Source organism: Platichthys flesus, chromosome 11 (assembly GCF_949316205.1).
Source record: "Platichthys flesus chromosome 11, fPlaFle2.1, whole genome shotgun sequence".
In the NCBI taxonomy this organism is placed as follows: Eukaryota; Metazoa; Chordata; class Actinopteri; order Pleuronectiformes; family Pleuronectidae; genus Platichthys; species Platichthys flesus.
In genome coordinates, this window is record NC_084955.1 from 24847141 (window position 1) to 24863120 (window position 15980).

Genomic DNA, 15980 nt, shown 5'->3' on the forward strand with positions numbered 1-15980 from the left:
TTGATTCCGTTAAGTTCTCCTGACCTTTAATACCTCGTCTGACCTTTCAACGTTACAGCTCTCACAGTCCTTTGACGCGAGTGTGAGCAGGAGGAGCAGATGGAGCGCAGCCCGGTGGATACGTGTGAGGGCGGCGTGCTCGGCATCCGGCGTCCTGATCCCAAAATACACGTGTTTCACTGCAAAACAATCAGAGAGAAGAGGAAGGAGCCGCTGAGTTTGAATCGTGTCAACTGGGCGAACGCCTGAAGTCTGCATGGCCATGAAAATGTGACCTTTTGAGAAAGTCTGGAAATCCGTGTTCTGCTCTTTACCTGGTGTTCGTGTCCAGCTGGATATTAGGTCAGAGAGAAAAGAGGAAATGGGCGACGGAGGCAGGAACCTGAGCAATGCTGTGAAAGTCCTCAGAGGTTAACAGCTGTTTCTGTCCGTTAACCCCGCAGACACACATGGGTGCACCCCTCTTTAAGTTGGCTCTTATATTTGGAACGAGGTAACTCAACCCAGCGGACTCGGTTACGTTCCCCATCAGGGTTTCTTCTGGGGGGGTGTGGGGGGGTAAAAATAGCTCAGGTGCTTGGGGGAAGTCAGAGGATCAGAAGAGACTTTGAGGGATTAGAGCGGTTTGATACTTTACGAGAAGGTTTCATCTTTAAAATTCTGCAGAGTCGAGTTTTTTGAAGTTATAATTGTATAAATGACGGACACGCTCAGTTATGACTTAAAGCAACAGTATATAACAATCTAACCCTAAAGAAGCAGCTTGATTAAGATGAGTTTGAGCGTTGAATATGAATATGTAGAATATTAATTTATTCCGACTCCGTACCCTGAACTTCTTCTTCTTCTCTAACTTTGGGGAGTGGGTTCGATCTCCTGTGAGAGGAACTGAGTGAAGCCACGTTCAGACCTGAGAACTGGGTCCAGAACCTCGGTCACTCCACTTGGGAGCCGGTGGGAAGAGGTTCCAGAATGTCTGGATCAACTTACTTCAGTGCAGATCTGACAGCAGCTTTACAGTCACAGCTTCAACTGTCACAAACAACTGAAGCTGAACTGAGATCAGTTAAACAGACTCATAAATTATTTAAAAAAACAGAGTTTATCTCCAATATTCAGCAGCAAACTTCTAAAACTTGAAGAATTTGTTGTTTGGTGGATTTGTTATAGCTGCAGCTCTTGTGGGTCAAGAAGCAGAGGATCATGGGTAATATGCAGCGTTCAGTTGGGTTTCATTCCAACACATTGATGGACTTCAAGTCTTTGTGTCACGTCATCGAGTCCAACAGATCCCCCTTTTGGCCGGTGTCACGTCAACCTGATCTAATTCTGACTCTTAAAGTTAAAGACAACATTATGTCTCAGTATATAAATCAAAATTGTGCATATTTAAAAGGTCATTCAGGAGTTTTTTGTAAATGGGCTCCACACCTATCAGCTGCTTTGAGACATTTCAATAAATAACCCTGAAATAAAATGCTCGGATGTAGAAACAATCAAATTAATTACCAAACATTTGCAAAAATCCTTGAACATATATATTTTTATTTAAAGTATTTACAGATTGTTGTCTTGCTGATGGGTAGCACCACATGGGAAATGTTTTCATGAATGAAACGAGTTAACCTTTTTGTTTTGGGATGATGCACAAAATAAAAGAAGACACTTCACATTTTGCTTGTGACCTCTACATGCCTTTATGATGAACACAGCAGTCTACAAGAAGCCGGCTGCAGGAAATGAAATGGCTGGACATGGATGCTGCGTTAGTGGATGAACGCTGACCATGCTGACCATTGGGGGGGTGGGGGGGTTGGGGGGGGATTCGTTCTGGTGCATCATGGAGAAATCTGGCACGAGGCTGTCGCTGGCCGTGTTCACAAGTTCTGAGGCGGTGGCTCCTCCTCTTTGCTGCTCGTCCTTTTCACCTTAATCTCTGCTGACGAACTTCAGAGAGGAGAAAAGAGGAGGAAACAATTAGGACGTGAAATGAACGATGGAAACGTTCAGCACAAAACTCTAAACATCTTCTACGTCAATGTGTTTCAATGGCAGCCAAGGGTTCCTCCAGTACAGCTGATGATTTCAACCATAGACTGTGAATGAAATAACTCCACTTCCTCCCGCTGCACTGACATGAAGCCGATTAACACACCTGACTGTTCACGAGTCAATCGAACCTGTCAATCATGACGTTTAACTCCATTTATTGAATAAGTAATTTAAACCAAACCTACCTTAAACAACAGAAAACATCTTTGAGAGAAAAATAATTTGACGATTACTTTAAATTCTTGAAGGAGACGATCTCAAGTGCACCTTCACTATCTATCCCATTTCTTTCCAACAACCGTACATGCGTGTTTGAACACGTGTTCTGAGTTCATGCAGCCGGTGCGTGTCGTACTCATGTCGTTGTTCCGTGTGATGGCCATGGCGGCTCTGGCTCGGGGCCCCTGCTGAGTGAAGTGGTATCCGAACTTGAGGATGCTGGAGTTGTTCTCCAACATGGAGGCGATCTCCATCTCCAGTGAATCTCCCAACTTCTGCCTCTGCAGCACAGAAGAGAAACATCACTCACTGCAAACAGCAGGTTCTTCTTCTCATTTCAAACATCTCAATCTTTTGAAGTGGGTCTTGTTTGAGGTCCAGACCTGGTTGTCGATCTTGAGCTCCACCAGCGTGGCGTTGTTGGCCATCGCCTTGATGATCGCCATCATGCCGTCAGCGGTGATGAAGTTGGATTCCACGTTAAGACTCTGCAAGCTGGTGTTCTCCTGCAGCATCTCAGCACAGGCCTGAAGCACAGTCAGAGTGTTAATCATCACAACGTAAAACCTAAGTTATAAAACTCTGTATATAAGTAGATTGTTTGCAGTGAGTTGCTGTGACAGTAAAACACAATCTCAACAGTACTGACCTTCTGAAACACAGAACATCTGTTTGCAGTAATAAGATGTGGTAGATTCATGAATGTTTAATGCAGCAAGAATCTAGAACATTAACAATAAGTTGTATTTGCTGGATGTCGGTGTGGGGGGGGGGGGGATGGGGGGGGACTCACGTAGGCCACGGGGTCGTTGCTGCGGGTCGCGGCGATGCTCAGAGACTCCACCTGATAGTTTCCCTTCATGGCCTCAAAGATCTCCTTCAGCGTTGGGATGGGAATGTCCTGCAGCACAGACAGACACAGACGTCATGTCGGTGAGCTTACCCCCCCCCCCCCACAAGCAGCAGCTGGTTTACATTCTAACTGTAGTATGATAGAAGTTTGAACGCCCCCCCCCTTCACGCACCTTGATGTTGTTGAGGTTGACGTCTGTCAAGCTGCTGTCGTTGCTGTGGATCCTCTCCAGCGTCTCCTCCACGTTGGTGGGGTTGGGCGGCTCGTCGGGGAAGATCTTGAACGGATCCTGCTTCACGACACCTGGAACACACACAACGTCACAGCTGGGGTCACGAATGGGAAGTAGCACAGATGTTTATGCAATATTTATTTTATTTAACTTATTATTGTTGAGAAAAAGAGACTTAAAACAGATCTTCTAATGATGAGAACCTGACAGATTAGAATTTTGCAGAAAAAAAATGAATTGGCAGATGTATAAATATGTTCAAATGACCAGCAATGATTCCAAACCCTTATCCCCTATGACAAAGTAATGTAAAACCATATTCTTCAAAACTGTAAATAAGAAAACGATTCTTCTGTGTTGTTTATTTTGTAAAATAAAAGTTTGCTTGTCGGTAACCGATAAAGATACCGATATCCCAAAAACTAATATCAGTCAAACCACTATATCGATAGAGCTATAATTCAATATTTGTTCATACATAAAACAATTATGTTAATTGTTATAATTGATACGTACTGTTGATGCCCTCCGTGTTGGCGATGGTGCCCGTGCAGCCCAGAGCGTCGTAGTACTGCTTGTTGCTCATCAGCGTGTACATTCCCAGGATGGCTGCAAGCACAAGAAACAATCACCATGAAATCATAATTCATATTAAAACATGTCCAGTGATATTAGAACCAGGTCACGTGTCCTGTGTTGTACAGCATGTTTCAATGTCTCTGAACTGCCTCCCGATGTGAACCCATGATGTAAGACGCCCTGTTCGGTTCCCTGGTCTCGCCCGTGTGTGTTTGTTGAGATAAAGACGCTGTTGTTGAGCTCGGCAGGAAACTCGGCCCCTGGTTGTAATCTCACCGTCTCCAGGGGCCACAGTAATAATGACACCACACATTCAACACAAACAACAGTGAAGGGGCCTCTGAGTTCCACAGCTTGTTCTTATTAAGTCACTTTTAAAGGACCACACAAACATTGTCGGACACTAAATGAGTGATATGAAAACACAACACACTCCTCAGACTGTCCACTGCTGCAGCTCCTCCTTTCAGCCTCTGTCTCAAACACTGAGTACCTGTCTCTTTAAGACCGTGCATTATGCAGATGTGGGTAGTTGTGATGTCACATGACAGTGGATTGTTTACCGTTGCCTTTCTGCAGATTGTTTACAGGGAGGAGATTGTCATGGCTTTTTCTTTTTCTTATTTAAAATGTCTTCGGCCGTAAAAGACCTTGAAGTAGAAAACAACTCGTTATTATAAACAATAAGTCCATTAAAAAAATATATATATTGCTGAGAGCAGCTTTAAATAACACAATTGAAGTTTGGTCCACTTGAGAATGCAAATATAACATTGCATTGTACTTTCTAAGCACTTTTCTGTACAGATGTCACAATTTATATAGGAGCATTAAGTCAAAGTAAATATTCCCATCTGAAATGTGGTGAAAGACGAATATTTAAACACTAAACTAAATTAAAAACAAGAAACGTGGAGTAATGCACTAGTTTCTGTAATTTATAAAAATATTTGAACGAATAAACACTGAAATCATTTCCTCTCGCTCTCCTGCAGCCCTGCTTTTTACCAGTAGGAGGCAGAGCTGCTGGTTCAGTAACCAGCAGCTCCCCCCCCCTCCCACACACCAGCCTCCTGACCTGGTGTGAGGAACCAGGGGAAGGGCCTTGTGAGGAGAGGGAGGCCGGGGACAGCTGCCTGATCAGGGGGTCGGGTGAGGGGGGGGCGTCATCTAGTTTGGCCCTGAGAATAACCCACAGTAGCTTGACAGCACTAACACACACACACACACACACACACACACACACACACACACGCAGACACACTCACTGGACCGCAGACCACTGGAAGGCTCCCTGTAGCCACGTGTTAATATGGGGAATAAAATGTGAAATGAAGTGGCCCCGGTGGCTTGTTGGCCCCCGACTCGCTCGGCCGGGCCACTCAGCCCCGTTTAGTGTGTTCGCCAAAAAGCCCAAACAAAAGAGCGCCAGAGCGGAACGGAGGTTTAATCCTCTGTTGGACTCTGTCCAGGGTTAAAACGTCCGTCTGGCTCTCTCTCTCTCTCTCTCTCTCTCTCTCTCTATGGATCACACTTGATAATGAAAACATGTTTATCATCAGTTCTGCATAGAGAGGCCTTCATGAACTCTCTCCACTTATATAATCTGAACTGATCCCGGGCACAGACTGTAAATAAAGATGGACGACACGTCTCCTCTTCTTCACACTTTCCAGAAATAAAAAAACAAATATCACAAATGCAAACGCTGCCAGTTTCTGACTTTCCAGCTAAATTCTGCTCGGGTCACAAGTTCTTCCACGTTTATAAAGTAAGTTTATAGAAAACAAAATCCTTTTCATTGTTTTAATTAAGATGTTGATTATTAGCGTCGTCTCTGGTTGGTGGAGCTCGTTGTTTCCATTAAAATGAAGCACAACTGTGAAAATCATCTCAGCTACGCTCAACTGTTATCGGTTCAGTCGGTGATACAACACTTGGATACTAGTCTACACAATATGCTACACAATATACTACACAATATACTACACAATATACTACACACTATACTACACAATATACTACACACTATACTACACAATAAATGAAACATTAAAACATACAATCTATTGCAACACTATATTAAAAACAAGGTTCAATCTAAAAAGGAGAGTGGAACTAAGGGATCATTGGTTTATGGGATGTCTGGTTCCAAAGTGTTGTGCCTATTATTTATTTTTATTCTGAAACAAATGTTTGAATGTCATAATTCATCTCGTCGCTGGTCGACCGGGTTCTGAACTTTAGATTTAGATATTTTCTGAAACCTCGTTGGAGAAAATGACGAAATTGGAAATTTACTTCCTGCACTGGAGTCGTTATTCTCAGTGTTATTCTCATTATGTAAAAATGACATGTGAGGCAGGTTGTCAGAAACAGGTCTTAGGGAAAACTGAATTATGTTTTAATCAAGTCGGATTAACATCAATCATCTACATCCAGGAACTACAGCTAACGTTTATATAGTTACATATAAAGCTCATGAAGAAGTTCTGACAGCCCAGACTGTACGGAGTTGAGTTGAAAGTTGGGAGCACAGTAGCTTCCCACTTGTCTGTGTGAAACAGATACGATATCTTAACCCCAAACCCTCCCCACCCTTCCTTCCCTCACCAGCCTGTGCAGGGCCAGGCTTATTTATTTCTGTGTTGCTGAGTGCAGGGAATTGGAGCCTGTCCCACGTCTGCCCATGTCCGTGAGCCGAAGCTGGGGAAACACTGCGAGGCAGCCGGGTCTGTATAATAGAACCGTGCGGGTCAGAGGCCCTGTGATGAAAACACGGGGGTCACGGCGCTCGTGTCAGAACCCGTTAATAAGCACCTGCTGCTGGGAGCGAGCATGAGGAGGTGACGTCACAGGAGGAGCAGAACCTTCTCCCTCCACAGACATGTTCCTGTGAGAACATCAGAGCCCTGACGGCTCACTGACCCTCACAGATTCTGAGAGTTTAAATACATATCCTTTATCATATACACCCTTTGACCCTGGATAATAACTGGTGCAGATAATGGATGGATGGATGTACATTATAGATTATAGCACATCTAAGAAAGACTTGGAACATGGGACCTTTAATATCAGCTTCTATAGTCACAGATATTATTCTCACCTGCAATATCGCACATCTCCGCGTCAGAGGCGTTTTTCAGAGCCTCCTCCAGCTCCGGCTCCAGGGTCACCTGCTCGTGCTCGGGGATCTCGGCGGGTTTCTTGGCCACGAAGGCTTTTCCTGCTCCGACACAGACAGAAGAGAAACGATGGGTTAAAGAGATGAACACAGGGGGAAGTAAAGGAGAAATGAGAGAGAGAGAGAGTTTGAGGATAGACGTCAGAAGGAAGGTGAAGAAGAGAAGAGACAGACAGAGGAAGGAAGGAGTATCTCGTATAAATGTTCAAGCTGTACATTTCTCTCTGTGTTGTTAAAGCTCTGTTCAGATCATGTTTCCAGCAAACCAGGCTCATCACAGATTTACAGAGCAGCTCTTAAACTCAGTTTTCCACTGGAGCCTCATTCACCATCACAATTTCCCTCTTAAATATATAATAACTTCTGTTTCAGTGATTTACATGAAGTCGATGTGTTACACACGGACTACGGCACAAACATTTCCCGGTGAAGGTCTGGACGTGTTTGCCGGTGTTTGCCCCCCCCCCCCCCCCCCCCCGACCTGCCCTACAAGAAGTTCATGACCACGAGTTATGGTGATTCCATAATTCACCCTGCTGGTGTCATAAAATCAAATACTGTGAAGTGTGTGCACCACAAGTAGAACGTTTTATTTGTATTTCACTGTTTGCACCAATGAACACAAGAGTTATTAATAGTTTTACTTTTGAAACTAGTACAAATCTGATATTTGGGACAAACAGTGCAGCTGGTTGCACTTTTCTAATATAAGTGTAAGATTGCACATTCTGCCAGGGCTCAATTCCCCCCTTAAATCTGATATTGATCAGTATTGTTAAATATGCCAGATTATGTTAATTCAAGATCATAAATGATTCCTTTGGAAATCGGTGAAATCGTAACAATGTTAAGAACATTTAATAAAAGAACAGTTAAAAGTGAAATATCCAGATTCTACTGTTTAAGAAACATCGCTGAACAGTGAGACTGAATGTTAAATGAAATTACATTAAAAGGAGAATTAGATCTTAGGTTGCTATTTTTAAAACTGGAGATGAAAACGAGCCAGTTGAGTGAAGTCCGGCTCATTTACAGTCAATGTGCTGTCGATTAACTAACAAGATCACTGTCAACTTACCAATTATTATAATATTTAATATTTATTATAATAATAAGCATATAAATGATGAATAAAATGAAATGGGTTGCATGTAGAGTTGAATCCCACCCCCTCACCCTTCTTCTCCCCCGTGAAGGGCACCAGGTCGTCTCGGCCCTCGTGCTCCAGCGCCTCCTTCTCCAGGTGCTGCATCAGGGCGTCACGGTCATACGTCCCCGTCGAGTTCTTCTTCGTCTGGTCACGCTGCCGGAAGCCAGCTGGCAGCATGGCATTCTGGGAGAACGGGGGGTCAGAGGTTATGTTGATGTAGCGGTGAGGCTAAAGCACAGGGGCTGGATGGAGATAATGAGGGACTGGTTCCTGTAAGTCTCAGAGATAACCAGTTAAGTGCCAGTTAAACATGGACATAAGCAGCAATGGTTCATTTCCCTTAGAGAATACAAACAGTGTCCATGTATTGAATAAAACTATGATATACAACTTCATATAGTCTAGAAAGCGACCCCCCCCCTCCCCCCCCTCTACCTCGGGGTCCATCTCCTGCAGGTCATACTCCAGCTGATCCAGCTCCGCGGCACTGAGGCCCTTGAGGATGGCGTCCTCATCGATGTCCCTCGGGTCCGACATGGCTGCTGAGGCTCCGTCTCACACACACACTCCCTCACTCATACACACCGCTGCACCCCCCTGAGAGAGAGAGAGGGGGAGGGGGGGGGGGGGGTTGAGAGAGAGAGACGATGCAAAATGAGTTTCTGACCATCCATTGTAATTTACATCTAAACCCAAACCTCCTTTTATTTTCTTTCAGTGTGAACAAAGTTGCCACAACCTTAACTGAAATATTTGTATTTGTAGAATATTGTATTACATTAGTGTTGCAATAATGTATATTTTTATATAATACTTTTCAATCAAATTATAAAATGACACAACTTGCTTGTACTTTTATACATTGTGTATATTGTACAATATTTGATACAGCTGTATAATCTAATTTAATTCCCTTAAAAGTCTCTATTTTTGTATTTTTAAATTTGTATATATCTCCGTGTGTATTTGTATGTTGTTCTTAATTGTTTTCATGTTTTTATGTTTTTTCTTTATCTTGTTGTGTAAACAAATGCAGTGATGAATCTACAGAATTGAATCGTTTCATATTAAACCGTAAATTGCTTCGTTCTGTAAAACAAAACGAGTAAATGAAAACTTTCCCGCTTCTCAGCCAAACATTCTGTGAACCAGGTCCTCGCCGGACACTGATCTTCATCGAGCTCATCGACTGCCCTCTGCAGAGCTTCCATAATGTGACCGCGATAATAATAGACACATTTCCAATAATACATGAGCGTTACTCCGGAGGGTGGAGTCCGTCTCACTGAGCTGCAGCAGCGTCCAGGTCACGTTCATCTTCACCTCAAAACACACGAGAGGTGAACGTCCACCTCAACTGACGTCCTGAGACCGGACCGACGAAGAGGAAGAGGAAGAGCGAGGGGGGGAAGTGGAGAGAGTGAAAAGTAGAGCGAGAGAGCGAGAACAAGGTCTTTGTAACTCTAAACCCTGAGATCAGCACACTAAGAATAGCAGGATGGAGAGAGAGAGAGAGAGGAGGAGGGGGGGAAAGTGCAACCTCTTGATTATCGTTGACGGACACTCGCTCTTACAGTAGTGGACCCGCCCGAATCATATCTGCCCCCCCCGATGGAGCGACGACCACAGAGCGGCTCGTCCACAGAGCGGCTCGTCCACAGAGCGGCTCGTCCACAGGCCTCAAACTGGGAACCAGCACAAGGATAACACACACAGCTCTGGGTCACAGAGTGAGTCATGCAGATATCAGGTTTGTGAAGTCCGGTGTTTTCTCGTTTCGGTCCAAATCTCATCCCAACTTGGCCACAGAAGAAAAACCAGTTCCCAGTCCAGGTCCCAGAATGTGCTCTGGTTCAGCCTGTGTGTCAGAACCAGCGTCTGTGATGGTTTATCAGGTTCACGGGTTTTACACATCGACAGCGTCTTCATGTCTCACAGAGCAAATATGAGTTGATACCGATAAACTGAAGATACTGGGCGGCACAGTTTAACTGGGTTTCTATACATTTAATCTGGAACTTCATCCCAGTTCCAAAGAATGTTGACGGGCTGTTGACTGTTCTTTGAAGATTACATGTTAAATCAGGGCAATAAAACAATATCAATAAATTTGTCATGATAATTAAAGGTTTAGACTGATAAGAACATTTATCTGGATATAACCTTTGACCTCATGTCCTCGTGGTGTTTTTCTTGTCTTGCTGCAGCCGACACACGAGACAAATTAAAAACGTGTCTGACAATAACACATCTATAAGTGATGACATCACAACTCAGCAACTCGTGCATCAAAATATGCGTCGACTCTCAGAGTTGTTGCTCCGACTTGAGGCTGTGTTAATGGGAATTTTCACCCAGTGTGTTCACCTGAGTTTACCAGTCTGTAACTCATGGTTCAGATTAATGCGACACCTCATGATTGAGACCTTTCTGACAGCAGGAGCACAGGATATGAATCTTTCAGAATTAACTTTTTGATATTCCAGTGATTCTGTGAATCTATCTGAGCATCTGTCTATTCTATTCTATTCTATTCTATTCTATTCTATTCTGTATAACCTAATTGCTTCGCTCCAGTGACACATGACCTTGTTACTTCAAGGTGACACCTGTTCAGTTTGGAGTCACTCTAACTTTCTGTCTTGCACGTTAATAAAGTTAAAACAACTTTTCTACGTGTTTGAGCCTCAGAAATAATTTCACCTTTCATAGACACAGAGTTTTATCCTGGAACTAGTTGAAAGCCTTGTTCACTTCTCTATGGTGCATTTATTTTGTGCAGAAATGTATAGACAATTATCTGTATTTTACTAATGATAATTTAACATTTACATTATTAGAATTCAACAAATACACTGAAAGATACATGTTTTTGATAAAATGTGCAGGAAAGGAAAATGTTGCTCAAATCATTCAGCAGAAGTAGATTTGAGTGAATGCATAAATCAGTCATATTAATTCAAAGCTGAGCCTTTAGCTCCACTACAGCCTCACACACACACACATGTGAAGCTCTGCAGGACGTTAACACAAAGAGTCGGAATCTGCAGACCTCTTCAGTCCGACTGTGAGAAGCACCTGTCCTGTGTGTGTCTGCTCCTCACTGAAGCTCTAATGTGTAAATCCACCGACACAAACACCGGATCACAGCCGAGAGCAAGACGAGGCCGGAGATTTAAAGATTGAGGAGAAGGAGGTCGAGGTTTCAGAGGCTCAGGTGGAGGAGGAATCATTTAAACTCACTTTCTTATCAGGGGAGATGAAAGGTTTCACTCTAATTTATCAGCTTCAGGCCAAAAAAACAACCGGACACCAGCTGGTTTACAACAGAAAACACAACATGAAACAAGAGGATGGTAAAATACTGTTTACACCGCCCCCCCCCCCCCTTCCGGGTTTGAGGACAAGTGAATCCTGTCAGAAGATTTACAGTTGAAGCAACAACGAAGACAAATATCAATTAATCACACATTTCAGTCTGTTTTGTTATGTCATCAAATAACTAATTAAAACTGGACTACTTGAAATAAGCCACTAGGGGGCGATCACTGTGATTTGGCTTCACTTTCTGGAGCCGTCATGTCGTCCATCTTTATTTTCAGTTATTGAATCAACAACAAAAAATTGTTTCTTACTCGTCTCCATCTCCTTTTGCAGCCGTTTCATATCATAAATCTCAGATATATTGTCTTTAAAATGTTAAACAAACAGACATAAATAACACGATATGAGTCGGAATGCTTTAAATCTTATTAGTGACAGATTCTCTCTGTGTGAATGTGACCCTCCAGCTCAGGCTGGTGTCACCCGGCTGCCGCGGAGCCTTTGAGCCGCGCTTATTGTTCAGTTAAACACGAGGCTGTTTTCTGACATTTGAGCTACGAGCGGCTCACACGACCACAAACCAGCCGCCTGAGGATCGTAACAGTTTTACACAAACACATCACACTGACTCTCTCTGTGGGGGGTCTCATGAAATCACATTTCCTCTTCTCTCACGTGGAATGTTTTTGTCGTCAGCAGCAAAATGGATCAAAACGTTAAAAAGAAGAAACACGACAAACACGTCACGTCAGCTGTTTTCATTTGTTTTGACGTTTTCATTTGGAACTTTCCATGTTCCGGAAAGTCTCTGGAAACACAGGGGGGCGTTTGTCCCCAGCAGGAACCCAACAGAGCGGGGGTGCAGCGGTGGGGGGGGCAGGAGGTCGTCACCTGCTCCCTCCACCCTCCTCTACTCTCCGGTTTATGACCTCGAGCGTCTCCTGCACCTGCAGCTGCCGTCTGTCTGTTCAGGAGTCCGAGCTGAGCCGGGTCATCGACCTGTTTCCTCTCTATAAGACTCAAACTTCAACTTTAACACAGGCCTGAGTTTCCCCCCCGCACGTGACCCTGCAGCTCTAATGTGTCAACGCCCCAAAAACAGCTCAGGGAGAGAATCCACGGAGCAAGTTGCACAAAAACCCGATTCAGAGACGTGTCGTCTACGTGTGAGTTCAACTTAACAAGTCACAACAGAATTTCTCATCAGAGCCCGACGGTGATGACATGTTTTTAATTTCTCACGAGACAAATGTTCTAATTACAACCTGAAGGCCACAGGAAGGGAAATGACGTGGAGCTCAGTTCTGTCCTGAAATCCTTCCTCCAAGATTCAAACGAATCTGTTCAGCAGTTTTTGTGTTGTTCTGATAAATTACAGACAAACAAATGCACATGAAAACACAACATCCCTGACTGAGGTAATTACAACATGTGTCCAAAATGACGCCTTCCTGAGTTGTTGCTTCCCAAAGAGTTAGAGACAGATGAAGTTTCTACTCATCAACCTGGTGGTAATTTAAAAATCTCCAGATCTGTGAGATTAACCCCTGAAGTCTGGATTCACTGCTCTCCACAACTTCACCTGCTCAGTGTGTGTGTTACAGGGAGTGACGTGGACTGGACACACAACCAGAGCAGGTCTTACACAACGGAACAACAGAACAACACTGTGTGTGTTGTGTTTGCAGGACGGATTGACGAGCTGCTGCACTGGTCCAAACCACAGGACAGTGGTGGACGCTGTTACTGGGATCACTGGTTGATGAACCACTGAGAACCAAACACGATGACTTCACGTTCCAGTGTTTGATTAAACAGAATCTATAAAGTCACAGACTCAGAGTCAGTGAGCACATCCCTGTGGACCAGGCCGAACCACGGTGACCTCTGACCTGTGAGTCAATGGAACCGGGTGGAGCTCGACTCAAAACAGGAAACACATCCGTCAATGTGTCCATCACTCAGACGTCAATACATCAGCCAATCAACAGGAGGTTTGTGTGATCGATGAAATAATCAATGAGGTGAAAAGACTTAATTTGTCGAAAATAAAGTGCTTCAGTGAATAAAAGTAGTAAAAACAATGGATCCACCTCAAACCTCCACAGACACACACAGAGGAGGAGGGGGTGAAGATTATTCACTTAATCTTAATCTATCTATCTCTCTATCTATCTATCTATCTATCTATCTATCTCTCTATCTATCTCTCTATCTATCTATCTATCTATCTATCTATCTATCTATCTATCTATCTATCTATCTATCTATCTCTATCTATCTATCTATCTATCTATCTATCTATCTATCTATCTATCTATCTATCTATCTATCTATCTCTCTATCTATCTCTCTATCTATCTCTCTCTCTATCTCTCTATCTATCTATCTATCTATCTATCTATCTATCTATCTATCTATCTATACAACACGGTAAATAAATACAGATGAAATTAAAAAAGTAGGTTATTAAAATGAGAAACTAAATTAATAATTGAATAAATACATAAAACAGAATAAAAGCGCATATCTGTAAATAAGAAGTGAAATTCATCCAAATCCACAATAGACATAGAAATAAAGATCATGACAAGCAGCTGCTGAGCCACACTGACCTTCTGTCTATAACACAAATACAAAGAAAACACAAACTGCAGCTTCTGGATTCAGTTTGTTAATAACTTGAAGACAGACGCAGTGAAACCTCGATTTCACGTGTTCCTCTGTGGAGCAGCAGGACTTTAACAGACCTGCAGGAGGTTTTGGATTTCACTGTGACAGACGTGAAACTCTCATAAACTCTCCTGTGTCTCTTTTTTAAGTTGCCACCGTCAGCTCAGAAGATTTGTCACCAGCCGCGGGTCATCGTCTCCACGTCTTACCGCCCGAGTGCAACATTCCAAAATCAGCCCTCAGCTTAATTTTAGCTTCACAAGTCAACCAGCAGCGACCCCCCCCCCTCCCCCCCACCCCCCACCCGGCTCTGGTTGCTCCTTCCAGAAGCCTTTTCCAAACCCTGGCTGCAGAATCAAACTTTGGAATCGAGCAACAAGTGGAAAAGTTTCTCCTCCAAGACCTCGGCGCCTTTTCCTGATGCTGCAACCGAGCTAAATTTACACTGAGGTCACATCCGAGCACCGAGCTGCTCTTCATCTCTCACCACGATGAATCTGAGTGACCCCGAAGGACATTGATCCAGTGACGGACTCAAGCTGATGGATCCTCGGCTGCAGGGGCCTCCTCCACCCGGGGGCCTCCTCCAGCCGGGGGCCCCCTGTCTCCAAACCGCACAGGCCCCTCCTGAGACCACATCCCCACGTCCCCTGTGACAAATCAAACCGCCCGCAATGGACAGCTATTGGACGGCTTGACCCCTCCACACGCCACAATGACAGCTTCAGCCGCGTCTCCGTTTGCAGCTGTCGACAGTTTCAGCCGGAGATGAAGCAGAATGAAAATCCACACACACATCTGACCTCCGGACGACAATTCACCTTTGTGCTGCTCCACACACACAACCAGGAGTGGGCTGAAGGTAACGGTGACCCCCCCATCCTCCTCCTCCTCCTCCTCTTCCTCCCTGGCTGACAAAGATTAAAGTTGGAATCCCCCCCCCCCCCCCATAAAGAGAAGGAAAGAGCCGGAGGGACACAGCCTCACACCTACCTTCACAGAAGTGCAGTGCTGAAGCCCCTCGGCAAGGCACAGGCTGCAGTTACAAACCTGCACCCCCCCCCCCTCCTACTCCTTTACTCTCTCTCTCTCTCTCTCTCTCTCTCTCTCCCCCGTGTCAGGGCTGCTCTGCTGAGACAGGCATACTGACAGCACTTTGAGAAGTCAGCATTTTATTATTTTGGCTGCAGAGAGAGGGAGCGAGGGAGGTGTAGAGAGAGAGAGAGAGAGAGAGAGGGGGTGGGGAGAGAGAGAGAGAAATGGGGCATGAACTCATCTGTTCATCAGTCATTCAATTAAAGGGGGATAAAATCTGAAGGAAAGAGAAATGCTGACATCCAGTGGTTTGACTGGAAAATGATCCTGAAATCTAATATTTTTTTACTGTGTGTGCGTTGAGTGTGTGGGTGTGTGTGTTTGTATGATTGTCTTTGTGTGTGTTTGTGTGCCAACAACGCATTTTACCAAACTTAGAGGGATTGGTTGAAGGTCGAACTTGTGTCGTATAAGTCGGTTCCCTAAACGTTCCTGACACTTTTCATCTTTCAACATCTCACAGTCTGAGAGAAAGTGATGAAATGATGTCAGGCAAAGATCAACAATACTTTGAGGTATCGTCATATATGAGACAATAGTCACAACGTAAAGTGAAACTCTACGGTCATATGAAGGGAACAACGTCATCATGGCATCACTATGAAATCAGAAAATG

At 44.2% G+C, this 15980-nt stretch overlaps 1 protein-coding gene across 1 annotated transcript; it reads right to left on the bottom strand.

The window, feature by feature from the left end:
- Positions 1-1525: 1525 nt before the first annotated feature.
- On the bottom strand, positions 1526-15397 carry tmod4 (tropomodulin 4 (muscle)). The gene is made up of 10 exons (XM_062398752.1): positions 15263-15397; positions 8708-8869; positions 8299-8455; positions 7045-7164; positions 3873-3965; positions 3297-3427; positions 3065-3172; positions 2655-2798; positions 2408-2552; positions 1526-1947 (listed from the first exon to the last, which is right to left on the bottom strand). Exons 2-10 carry the CDS (start codon positions 8807-8809, stop codon positions 1925-1927), a joined length of 1023 nt encoding a protein of 340 aa, XP_062254736.1. The 5' UTR covers positions 8810-8869; positions 15263-15397; the 3' UTR covers positions 1526-1924.
- Between the last annotated feature and the right edge of the window lie 583 nt (positions 15398-15980).

Coding starts and splice junctions, on each gene's coding strand:
- tmod4 (XM_062398752.1), bottom strand. CDS start 8,809: ATGTCGGACCCGAGGGACATCGATGAGGACGCCATCCTCAAGGGCCTC. Junction 7,165..8,298: donor CTTCACGGGGGAGAAGAAGG/GTGAGGGGGTGG, acceptor GTGTCGGAGCAG/GAAAAGCCTTCGTGGCCAAG. Junction 1,948..2,407: donor CACACGGAACAACGACATGA/GTACGACACGCA, acceptor TCCTCTCTGAAG/TTCGTCAGCAGAGATTAAGG.